Genomic DNA, 12,660 nt, shown 5'->3' on the forward strand with positions numbered 1-12,660 from the left:
CAGCTTGACTTGGGAAGGTGAACTTCTGGTTAAGTAGTGAATTTACTGGGTCTGTAAGAATGGCTCCTGAAAGTATCTAGGTTGCCTGGGCCATCTATCATAGTTGTTTTTATGGCCATGTGTAAGATAAATGTCAGCATTTTTGGCTTTGATTCGAGGTAAAAAAGTGCACCCAGTTTCCTTGGTGGCCACAATGGAAGGACTCTGTTGTGTTTCTTTACTGGCTTTTCAGTGCTGCAGAGACTGGGGGAAAGGAGAAGGCAGATTATTCCTCTGTGGTGCTGCAGATGTGACAAATATTTGTTAAATAAACCAGATACTGGATTTACGTGCACTCAGGGGTTCTTCATACACTTGGGGCTGGGCCTGTGCCAAGGTGGGCGAGTGTTACAGTGAAACTGCACAAATCCCTTACTTTGTCCCCTTCTTCCCAGGGACTTTGTGAAAAGCATTTTTCTGGGAGGGAGTCGTGGTGGCTGATGTGAGTCAGGCCCCCAGCCAGCTGGCAGCCAGTCGTGTTTTAGAGGCTTGGCCTTTGTGAGCTGAGGAGAGCAAAATGATCCATCTGCTCACCATTCCGTGGGTGTATTTTCATTCATAAGAAGGAAAACTGAAAAATGTGCTTATCCCAGGCTTTAGGCACCTTTTGGCAGTCACTCTAATAAGTCAGTTTAGAGTGATAATCAAAGCCAACAGTTTTCATCACAGAGTTTTCTAACTGCAAGAGCAGAAGTTAAATGAAATACCACTGTCTTTACACAAGGGAGGTATGGGAGAAGATACCTCACTTAACCTTTCATGTTTCCTAATTCCAGTTAATAAAAATATAAGCTTTTTAACAAACTCTGAATTTACGGAGATTGAAAGAGTGGATGCCTTATTTAATGTCCTGGAGGAAGTCCCATTCCTACATACAAAGGAGTGATTGGTGCCACCTAGATGGGCAGGCTTTGATGACAATGTGCAAAATGCATTTACATTTTTCAGCAAATGTTTAGGTCCTTTTAAGGGAGATACATTTATTTTTTTCCCTTGGAATTGAGTGCTATGGACCTTGGTCCTCTATTTGCTTAAATCAATTGAGTTTATCCCAAGTAACTTCCACTTTCCATCTGCTTCTCTCAGCTGAGCGTATTTGCTTGCAATTCTTAAAGATCATTCAAGGATGAGTATATGGATATTATTTATCTGTTTGTAGTGTCTTTCTGCTACTCATTTCCTCCTCCAGGATCCTCAGCACTGAAGCTGTGCTATTTTTGGAAGAAAGTCTGTCAGGTGACACTAGATGTTTAAAGAGCATCCATGGCAATGTTCTGCTGTGGTCACTCTGTGATATGCAGGTCCCAGTGGATGCTGTGTCTGATGGGTACAGGCCTGTGCCCAGACAAATCTATAAACCTGTTAATATTGTCATCTAACTGTCAATGTTTCCTTTTTTTGTTAATAGTATAAAATAACAAAAATAGATTATACCGACACCCTCCTCCAGTAAAGTCTAAAGCATATGTTTTTCCTCCTCCACACAGGAAAGGGATAGTTGCAAAAGCTCCATGGGAAATCTTGTAGGAGCCTGTGTGTGCTCAGCTTGATTTGCTGGTAAATAGACACTGAGACTGCAGTGCAGTCACTCCAGTTCCTTTGGGAGGCACAGGTGCTAAGGAGAAGTTGAGCACATAAACTGTTCTGCTGACAGCAGCTTTCATTCAGCAACAGCGTTTCACAGGAGAGGAGGTGAAAATGCTTCCTGGTGCTGATACTTGGTATGGTCCCTCCACATGTATCATCTGTGTGATCTGAAACAGAAAATCCATCCCTTGAAAAATGACCTGGTATTTGCTTTGCAGGCTATGCCCACTGGAAGGGTCAGGTGTTGAATTCAGATGAGCTTCATGAACTTTACGAAGGACTTAAGCTGAACATGGTCAACCGGTACGATTATGTGCTCACAGGTAAGAAGAGCTTGTTCCCTGGAGCACCCAGGAGATAAAAATAGGGTTAAGGAAATGTAAAACATATCCCTTCTTGTTGCAAACCAAGCAATTAAAATGTCACCTGTATATTATAGTCTGAACTGTCTCGTGTTGTTGAATTTGGAACAGCCAGGAGGTTGTAACTGGGCAGGTAAATTGATCCCCTTGTACAATTTACAGACTTGTACAGGCCAGTCATGTACAGGCACACTTAATATTTTGGGAGTGCCTTTACTGGAACAGTAGATAAGGAATGTCAGAGTATTCTTTTTAAATTTATTAGGAAGACATGAGTTTAATGCTTTCTCCTGAGTCTGCAGTACTAGAACTCTGTGGTACTGCAGAATGATTTTATAAACTGGTGTCTGTCCTTGATTTTTTTTACTTGGTCTTTAAGGCTTGGTGCATTGGACAGTGAGTAAAGTATGAGTAGAGTTGGGTTTTGGTTTTGACTGTCATATATCTTGATTTTTTTGGTTGTTAGTGTATAGGTCATCTGAGTGAATACAGTTCTGCAGTGTTTTCCTGTGTTTGCACTATATACTAAGTGTTTATAAATACAGGCAAAGAGAACTTCTTGTAGAATACTTCATAGAAAGGAGAGATTCTACAAGAAGTTTTTATTAAAAATTTCTTCTCACCCAATTCCTGCTTCTCAAAAGTAGGTTACTGATCAGATTTCACCTCAGTAAGAGCTGTGCATCTGGTTTGGATAACAGTATCAATTTCTTACAGCAGTGAACAGGGACTTTCTGAAGGTAAGCAGAAATACATCACCAGATTTGATTGATTTCATGACTTCTACTTATAGGAAAGTTTTTTATACACAGGGAAAACTGGAAACTTTAAGTGCATGGATTATAACTCCAAAGCTGTCCTTCTGGCTTAGAGGGTGTGGCATGTCCAAAGAGTTATTGTTAAGGTTTTTTCAAGGAATAGCTCCAAAATAAAGGAGACTGAATAGCAAATAGATTGAACTAAGGTTAAGGAATTAATTTTGGCAGAAATGGGTTCTTTGTTGTTGAGAAACAGATAAACACCCTTTCTTTCCTGAAGGAACTCAGAGGACATTTCCAGGAAAAGCACACTGTAATATTCAGGATATGTTAGTTTGGAAAATTTGTAAATAATATTTGAGTATTCTTTTAGCTGAAATGTTCCTTTTTTTATTTCACTTCCAACTCTTGGAAAAGACCTCTACTCCTTTCCTGTCACTGGCAAAATGGATGTAAGAGATTATAAAAGATTCCTTGAAGAAGGAAAATAGAAATCTTCAGCAAAAAGGAATTTTGGAGAAAAAGGGAATATTTATTAATAAAATTAGTTTAAAATAGGATTTTTGTGTGTGGTTAAAGTTTGTTTTAAAATCTGATTTGCTGCAGCCATTTTCAGTATGAACGAAAAGAAGGCATGGGTAGAAAGAGCAGTAATTTCTGAACTTCTAATAACACTTTTTGTGTTTGTCTTCAGCTGCACTGTGGCTGAACTTAAAATACAATTATTTTTTTTTCATTCAGGGCCAAAAGCCAGATTTTTTTCTTCAAACAGACATTCCCTATAGTGCACAACTACTTTGTACCTCAAACAACCTGGATATGATTATTTAAACACCGAAAAGCAATTTATCAGCAGGTGGGATTTGACTGTTAATTGTCTGATGATTGTAGGGATCTCAGCTGAGATTAAAATTATTATCTTTAGGCCAGTTATACAAAGTAACACTCCATGGATTTTTTGTGACTGTTAGTTATTTGTAGATCTTCTTGTATTTGTTTCATTTACAGTAAGACAGTTGAGGTAAGAGATAAATTGCAGTTCAGTGTAGCTGTTTTAAACACCTCTGTCCATGATGTTAATCAAACCCAGTACTGTTTTCCAGCCAGTCTGCTGGTCATTTAAATCACAGGTCATTTAAAAAAAAGAATCTTTGCATGGATCTTTTGAGTGATTATCAGCATTTCATGGATAAAATCCAGCATTTTGGCAAAAAATCTTTTCCATTTCATTGCAGCACCCAAGAACTGATCAATTTTTCAAGTTTAAAAAAAAAATCTCCAAAATCTACTTTTTAAATGTACTTTAAAATATTTTACTAGAGTGCACATTTCCAAGGACATTGAAAGATGCTACCTTGCTAAAAATAGTATTAAATCACAGAATCACAAAATATGCTGAGTTTGAAGGGACCCACAAGTATCGAGTCCAGGTCCTGGCCCTGCACAGCACCATCCCCAAGAAATTAACTGCAATAAATTAGAAGTCAAATTGACAATTCATAAATGTTGTAAGCTAAGTTAATACATAAATATATAAATTAAGGAATGTCTATAAAATTTAAGAACTAATTATTAAAGAGGAATATGATGCTAGCTAGCATTGTGATTGGGGCCTTGAAATACAGTAAAACTCATTTCCAGCTTATATTACTATTAAGCCTGAAAAATAGGAACTTTATTGGTATTTTGGAAATTACTCTAAAATTATCAAGGTTAAATCTCTATTGCATTAATGTGTTGGATAATATCAGCATGAGCACTATAAATAAAAAATTGCTTCAAGACAGAGTATGAGAAAATGGTATGGAATTAAAAAAAATTCCCATTTACTGCATGAAAGATAATACTGATCAAAATACTGGTTTTATTAAAAGGAATGGTTTTTTTCCTTCTAGCCTGACCTTTGTTTATATATATTCAAGCATTTTGAAGTTACATGAGCCTTTAATATACAACATTCTTAGTAAATGGATTTTTAAGGTTATACTTGTAGTTGTGCAAGCAGTGTTGTATATAAACTTGTATTCCAACCAAGTCAACTACTGAAATGCCTTTGTTCTAAAAATGCATTTATCCAAAGAATGAGAAGTGTGTAGCATTCCAATCCAAAACTAAAAACAGCAAAAATGCTCATGAAATTGGACTTCAAAGGTGTTTTGTTGTTTTTTTTTTCCTGAAAGGGTATACAAGAGACACATCATTTCTTGCAATGGTGGTGGATATTGTCCAGGAGTTGAAGCAACAGAATTCTAACCTCGTGTATGGTAAGGATGTGCATTATAATCCTTTCTGCTTCCTCACTGAGTATGCTCATCATTTTCACATTTTAGGATGGAAAGCCTGTTCTGATGTTACACAACATTTCTGGTCTGTCTGGAGCCAGCTGGGCCTCCAGTGATGTTTCACTGCAGCTTTAGGTGTTGAGGGAGTTGGGTTTTTCTCTCTCTATTTGCTGCTTTTCAGTGTGTTTCTTGCATTATGCCATCCAAAGGAGAGTGTGCCTTGAGGACTGGTTGTCTGTATCCAGGAAAAGCTGAAAATCCCAGCCAGCTGCTGCTGCTGTGTGCAGAGGCTGTGTGCACTGACAGATGAAGCCTCTCCTTGATTGCCAAGTCAACCAAAGCAGGACAAGCTTTCCCATGTTGCCCTGCCATGGTTCCATGTATCATCCCTGAATTTTGCCTCCTAAGTTTCATGATTTACCTTGAATTCCAGGGCTTTTTTAGCTCTGATGCTTTCTAATATTCCCTAGGACTATCCAGGGAGCAAGAGGCTCCAGCAGCTGTTGTTGCTAATATGTCACATCAGGCTTCCACCTGTGAGAAAAGATTTCTTCTCTTCCCTTCCTTCCTTTCCTGAGTGTTTCAGCAATTTTGAACGTAACCAGCATAGGCTTGAATTTAGCAAAGCTTTCAGAGTGGTAGGGCAAAGTCAGTGAGGATTTAGTGGGATAAAAAGCTGGAAATGATGGTTTGAGCTGTCATCTTCAGTAAACAGCGTGGCCATGTGTCGTGGTTTTGAACCAGTAATTAACAAAAAGGAGAAAAAAGAATTATTTATTTCTTGCTGTGAGATATGGATTAAAACAAGAGCAAACTAGGCATAAAACTTAAAAAGAATAAAGAAAGTTTATTGACAAACTACAAGAATGAGAACACCAGAATAAACTTTTAGAAAAACCTTTTCATTTCTCACTGCTCACCATTCTTTTGTTCACATGACAACAGAGACAAAAACTTTATAATTTTGATGGTTTAAACAATCTCAATTCTTTCTACAGTCTTTCCATCAGTTTCTGTAAAGAAACTGAAGTTCCTTTCTGTTAATTTATGGAGTTTCTCACAAGAAAGCTATTTTTGTTATAGTTTTCTGTTTCTTTGATATCAACTGCCCAGAGCTGCTGTTATCAAAGCCCACCCCTCCCATTCCACATCACTCTGAAATGTGTTATGGGTCATGATGTTTAGGGATAGTATTTTTAAGGATAAGTTATTCAAAGGCAAAAAGTATTCTTCATCTGTTTCTGTGAGCTTCACTAGAAAACAGTTTTCTCATTGCCTCTCAAGGCTTCAAATCTCCCAGCACTTCACTATACCACAATTACTCTACTTTTTACTCAAATTTACACTTTGAACACTCTATTCCTCCCCATACTCCATCATGAATTAAAGGAGTTCTTTTCAGGACTTCATTGTCCATCCCCATAGTTTTAACAGAAAGATATTTCAGCTTAATTAAAGCATCTTCTTAATTCTCTACCTTTCTTGACGCTTCTTTTCTTTCTTGCCACTAATAGTTTATAAAGTCTCTTTTCATGTTGATCACTCTCTTTTTCTCTCTCTGGATAAAAAGATTAATCCGCAAGTCTCATCTGGATAAGAAAGAGTTAAAATCTTGCCCAAGCTTTTGTAGATGGTTCGGTGATCTCTGCTGAACAGGAGCTGGAGCCGTCTGCGATAGAAAGTTCCTCATAGCTGCTGTAGAGAGTGTAGTCGGTGTCTCTGCTTGCTGCAGGCTTAGAGCTCTTCTCCTTCTTTACTCGGCAGTTTTCTGGTAAATTCCATCACAGCAAAACCTGCAGCCAAGCCAGGAACCGGCCTGGCCCGGCTTGGCCCGGGGCAAACCCCCGCAGGCCCCATCTCTCGGCCGGGAGAACGGCAGGCCCGGCCCGGCCCCCGCCCGGCCACACGTGGCCGGGCAGAGCGAGAAGCCGAAGCTCTGCTACCTTTCACAGCCAGAAAACAAAGAGAGCAACAGAGTTCTGGTTGTACACTTTAAGGTGGGGTTCACAAGTTGATCTCACTTTTCAATGGCTAAGACTGCTGTCAATTCTCAGCAATGACCGATAATTGGTCATGAGAAAAGACTCCCGGCAGTCCCCAGCAACTTTAACTTCCTTAAAGGTAAAGTAACCCCATGACACCATGAAACATCTAGAATGACTGGCAGGATTTGCAGGGTGTTGTACTGAGCAGTGATACCTGACTTAAAATTAACAAAGCATAGGTCTTAATTAACAAAATACAGCAGAGAAATCTTGTCTGGGTTTTGTTGCTTTTTAGCCTTTATTTATACTATTGGATTGTTGAATTCTTCACAGCCTTGTGTGAAAGCCAAAGTCTCTTTTGGAGTATGAACAGAAAGAGACATCTCACCATGTAGAACAGGAAGGAAGTGGTCAGGTGGTGAGATCACAGCGAGGCTTCTAAGATCCTTTATGTTTAATAAATAGATTATAACGTAAAGAAAATATTTTTAAAATGTAAAACAAATTGCCCTCTTTTCACTCATAGAAACTTCCTGAAATACTGACATTGATTTGATATCTTTGGATTTGTGTTTCTTTTTGATCTTGCCTAAAGATCTTTTAATACAATGAACAATGTTCCTTTTTGAAGTGCAATGCTAGGCTGTTTCCATCCTCACTGAGGACACTTGGAATGTGTTGTTAATACTGCTGGTGATCCAGAACCTGTGCCAAACATTTGTTAATATCATTACACCAAGTACTTTGGCGTGAATTTTCTTATTGTTTCATTATAATACTTCCTTTATTTAATATACACACAGCATACACTGAAGTAAAAATAGGACTCTTTTCAGAGCTGTTAGCTTCTCCCATGCTTCTCCCCTCCATACTACCATTCCAGACAACTTTTTAAGACACATGATCTACTCTTTCAAAATTGGCAGCCAAACAGATACAAATTTCAGCGTGCTACAAGAACTGTGAGAGTGTGTAAGCTTTGAGGTGCTCAGTGCTGTTCTGTAGCCACTACTACAAACTATTACCTAAAATTTTTCCCTCCCACCAGGGTCTTTATAACTGTACCCTATTTCTAAACCTAAACTATTTTACAGTGTGTGATCCAGTGATGGGTGACAAGTGGAATGGAGAAGGCTCTATGGTGAGTACTCTTCTGTTTGGATTCTTGGTGTAGTGAGGGTTTGTTATATAAAGATTTATTGTTTTTTAAACAACAAAACAAAGGTGCTTTACCTAAGTGTGGCTTTGGATCCCAGCATTAAGTAAGTTTCTACTTAAATTTCTTGGTTTTGAATGAGATTGGTATCTGGAAAGAATGACAGCTTCCGAGCCCTGGGATCATTTCTAGCTCTTTCCTGAGACAGCAGAGGCTATACAGACCCTGTCCACAGGAAAATATCCCCCTGCTCCCCATCCTTGTCTCTCTGGGGTTCTCTCATCATGTATCAAGAGCTGTGTTCTGACTGGTAGCCTGGCTGCCATTGTCAGTCCTCCTGGGAATTGACCCAGCCCTGGAACCTAAATGAAGATGACTTATTTCATGTGGGATCTGACAGCTCTTGGGCACTGGGCTGTGATAGGGGACAGAAAGGTCAGGGTGCCAATACCAGGCTGCACACTGACAAAAACACATTCCTTTTTGATCAGAAATTTTTGAGCAAAATAGTTTGGTTTGGAGGTAAGGACATGAGTGAGCTGGGACACTATTTCCTCATGCTGCTGTGTCACCTTGGTGAGAGAGAGAGCTCGGAGGTTCTGCACCCAGGCATCATTTCCTTTTAATTCTGCCAGTTTAGGTTCCTCTGCTTAAAAATGGTGCTTTGCATCACCTCCAGGGAAGAAAGGGCTGTTGGTGACAGTGTCCCCAGCTAGAGGATGCTCTGACCCTGCAGGTGCAGGGCTTGGAGCTGTCAGCTCTCTCAGCAGCAACAGGAGTGGTGGTTGAGGGAAGGAGAATTGCAGTCCCACATCTCAGACACTGCTGACAACTTCTGACACTCTGTTTTATCCCCAGTATGTGCCCAAGGATCTCCTGCCGGTCTACAGGGACAAAGTTGTACCTGTTGCAGATATAATCACTCCTAACCAGTTTGAAGCTGAGTAAGTGCTTATTTCCTTTACTAGCCAAATAAACTTGTGGAAAAAAGCAGGGAAGATTGATACCCCTTAATTTTACTTGTCTCAATGTAGTGCCTTATGTATGTCTGTGTTGGGTTTTGGTTTCAGCTAGTTAGTTTCAAGTGGTGTTTTTCATATGTTGAAACGAATAAAAAATCCAGGAGTTATGTACAGAAAAGTTTCTTCTTATTTTCTCCAGTGTCTCATTTTCATGATTATTTCTTGTTATCACCAGAGGCCTGTTTCTTGGACAGGTTAAAAAAGTAACCTTCCCCATCCTTCTCCATTACTATGAAAATTTTTATTATGTGCCAGAGTATCAGAGCTGAAATATTTTGGTTCAACCCCCCACCACCCCCAAAATTCAGAAGTACCACCACAGCAGCATCTCATAGGAGCTAAGAATTTAAATGCAGCATATCATAGGAGCTAAGAATTTCAATTCAGCATCTCATAGGAGCTAAGAATTTAAATGCCTCCTGCCTGTCCTGTCTACATAGGTGTGACTCTTTGGTCAGTTGATAATCTGCGGTGGTGCAGCACAGGCTGTCCCCTTAATGGGAGGGAGCAGCTACATGGGAGAGGGAGAGAAGCACTTGTGAGGGAATTTTTGTGATGCAGGGATCTCTGGAAGAGGCAGGGTAGGACTGGTGTGAGTGTACCTCAGCAGCGCTGTGTGTCTGTGCACGTAGAGGTCTGGTCCAGCAGACCGTGGAGCTACAGATGGGTTTGGCCTGTTTGTGCAGTCCCAGCTTTCCTCCTTTGAAAGGGCAGACAAACAGTCACTGCCTGGAGAACTCTTGCTATTTTAAAGCTTCTGTTTCATTCTCAGGTTACTCACAGGCAGGAAGATTTACACGGAAAAAGATGCACTGGAGGTAAGTAGGAAAAGGCTGGGATGTGACATCTCTGTCTGCATTCCTGCCTGCAGTGCTGCAGTTTGCCTTCAACCTTGGAGTCACTTTGGCCTCTGTCCTTTCCATGTGTTTATCATTAAAGCTTGTACGATTCAGGAAGAAAAGATTTCCTGTTCTAGTGTCAGAATTCCAAAGAAACTTCCCAGAAGAGCTCCACATGAAGGGATTACAGTGGTAATGAGTACATCTCTCTGAACTTGCTTTCTGCAGTGAAGGATTGGCAGCAGCACACGTGGCAAATACCCAGACACTGCCAGCTCTGGGGTTATTATTTGGCTGGGGTAAAAACCCCAGGGGACTCTGGGCATTAAGAACCTGTTTGGGGCTCTGCTGTCCACATTCAGCAGTGCTGGGTGTGAGGACAGCTTTGCCTCATTCTCCCAGATAAATCCACAGCATTGACAGCTGCTGTCATTGCCATATAGAGCTGATAGATGGCCTGCAAATATATTACATAGAGGTGTAAAGATTTGTTCTTTCACACAAAGTGAAGAAAATAAAAAGCTGTAGGGCTTGGTGGTGAAGGACAAAATAGAAATACAGTTTTATTGATGTCTTGAGGAAGGTTGAGCTCTTTGTTTTGTTGGCTAGTCAAGTACTTTCATGATGGACTCCCTCCAGTTCAGTTTTGAACTTCAAAAGAACACAAAATCTTTAAACAAGCAGCAACTGCAGTGGCACCCTGGAGAGTAGCTGGGGGCCTGTCAGCCCAAATGTTTGTTGTTTTTTTGCTTCAGCAACGTCAAACAACACAAGTTGGTCACCATCACTTCACAGCAGGAGGCAGAGATCTCATCTCTGAATTTCCACTGCCCCCAGTTTTACATGACCCCACCATGCTGGGTGAGGGTGATGAGCTGTGCTTCATGGCAGTGACTGCAACTCAGTTCTTCTGTTCTCATCCTTCCCAGTGGAACCAGTCTTGAGAAGAACATAATTAGCTGAGCAGCCATTAGTTTTAAATTTGCATATTTCAGCTGCAAACATGAGTTGCATGTGCTAATCAGTTTTGCCAGTTAGTCTGACTGATTCATGCCATAGCTCTGATTTGTGATGGGCTTTAAAAAAATCTCTCCCAAAGAGACAGAATTATGCTTAGAAATAGAAACATTTTAAAAGAAGTTGTTAGCAAGATATTATTTTTTAATCTGTCTGTCTTTCCAGCTGCATGTCATATATGAGTCTGTGTAGTAATCCATGCTGGAATTTGTCTCCTTTAAACGTGGTAGGAATTCTGCATAGATTTCCATGATTTCGTGCTGGCTTTCCTTTCCTTAACAAGACCTGTGATGACAGTAGTGTCTTCTAGCATAAAATTAAATATGATGTAATATTAACATAAAAAGGACTAAGTCCTACAGCTAGGAATAGTGGAGATTAGGATCCTGGTGAATTGTGACTGAGAAATGAAATTCAGTTTAATATTACACAGACTGATTGTGTCAGTGTATGCTGGTGGATTTATTGCTTCTTCAAAACCCAGCTGATGTCTGTGCAAAGAGGTCTGACAGCTGAAGAAACTTGGAGGCTTAGACATGAAAAAAAAGCAATGAAGTATTAAAAAATAGCAGAAATAAATCCCTATCATTCATCTGCTCATGAGTCATAGCTAGCCTAAGAAGGTTTTTAGTTAAACACTTCTGGGAGAATTAATATTTTATCCATGTTTTATACTAAACTCATTATTGAAATCATTCTTTTTTCTGTGAAATCAAAATCACTTCTGTCTGTAACAACCAATTGTGATGTCAGAAGTACAGTATTAATGAGTTTAAGTGAGGAACACACAGAGTGGAAATACATCTGCAAAGGTATATAATTTACAGCTGTAGTTTGGAGGTTGAAACAGAATGAGAGAAGAAAATTGAGATAGACACACTTGTGCCTCTGATTTAGGTTTTTTAATTTTTGGTAACTCTAAAAGTAGTAGCTAAATAAGATTTCATGACCTGGAATTATTGGCTTTCTAGTAAATGCTTCAAGATGCCAGCTCAGGTGCACATGTCTGTATATTTATTCTCTTATCCTTTTGATAATATGTTTTGAAAACATGATGCAGGCAAAAATTCTGAGCACAGCTGAAACAGTATTCTTTCCAAAAGAACATCCAAAGATAACACAAACAGAAGTGCTTGTATATTTTAACAAGTGTGTACATTTAAATGTGGATGTTTTGATTCCCCTATTTCAAAGTAATGCCCCTAATTCAAGTGGATTGTTTGAATAGAGACTGTTTCTTTCTCTTTACAAAAGATGCCAAAATAAGATGTTTGTTAAAAATCCTCAGTACTATGAATGGAAATTTAATCAACACATATTGCAGTCAGTGATTCCTGTCTTTTTGCATGCTGAAAGGTAATGGATATGCTCCATGCCATGGGACCAGAGACTGTGGTGATAACAAGCTCAGACCTACAGGCACCTCTAGGAAACGACTACCTGATTGCTCTGGGAAGCCACAGAAAAAGTAAGTCAAGAGCTCCTTCCTTCTCTGTGCTCTCATTTAAGCTGTCTGTGCTTGCAGTTACTCCTTGAAGAAGCAGTTTCATCAGGCCCATCTGTAGTGCATGGAAGGAGCACAGATTCCTAAGAGAGCACCTTGTCTGCAGTAA

General features: G+C 39.7%; 1 protein-coding gene across 1 annotated transcript in view; it reads left to right on the plus strand.

Annotated features, from left to right (window-relative positions):
- Positions 1 to 12,660, plus strand: part of PDXK (pyridoxal kinase) — a 47,791-nt gene that overhangs the window by 23,695 nt on the left and 11,436 nt on the right. Inside the window, exons 3-8 of the mRNA XM_058831083.1 lie at positions 1,845 to 1,949; positions 4,927 to 5,010; positions 8,108 to 8,154; positions 9,028 to 9,113; positions 9,964 to 10,009; positions 12,404 to 12,515. Coding sequence (XP_058687066.1) covers positions 1,845 to 1,949; positions 4,927 to 5,010; positions 8,108 to 8,154; positions 9,028 to 9,113; positions 9,964 to 10,009; positions 12,404 to 12,515 — 480 coding nt within the window. The remainder of the gene's footprint in view (positions 1 to 1,844; positions 1,950 to 4,926; positions 5,011 to 8,107; positions 8,155 to 9,027; positions 9,114 to 9,963; positions 10,010 to 12,403; positions 12,516 to 12,660) is intronic.

Source organism: Poecile atricapillus, chromosome 1 (genome assembly GCF_030490865.1).
Source record: "Poecile atricapillus isolate bPoeAtr1 chromosome 1, bPoeAtr1.hap1, whole genome shotgun sequence".
In the NCBI taxonomy this organism is placed as follows: domain Eukaryota; kingdom Metazoa; phylum Chordata; class Aves; order Passeriformes; family Paridae; genus Poecile; species Poecile atricapillus.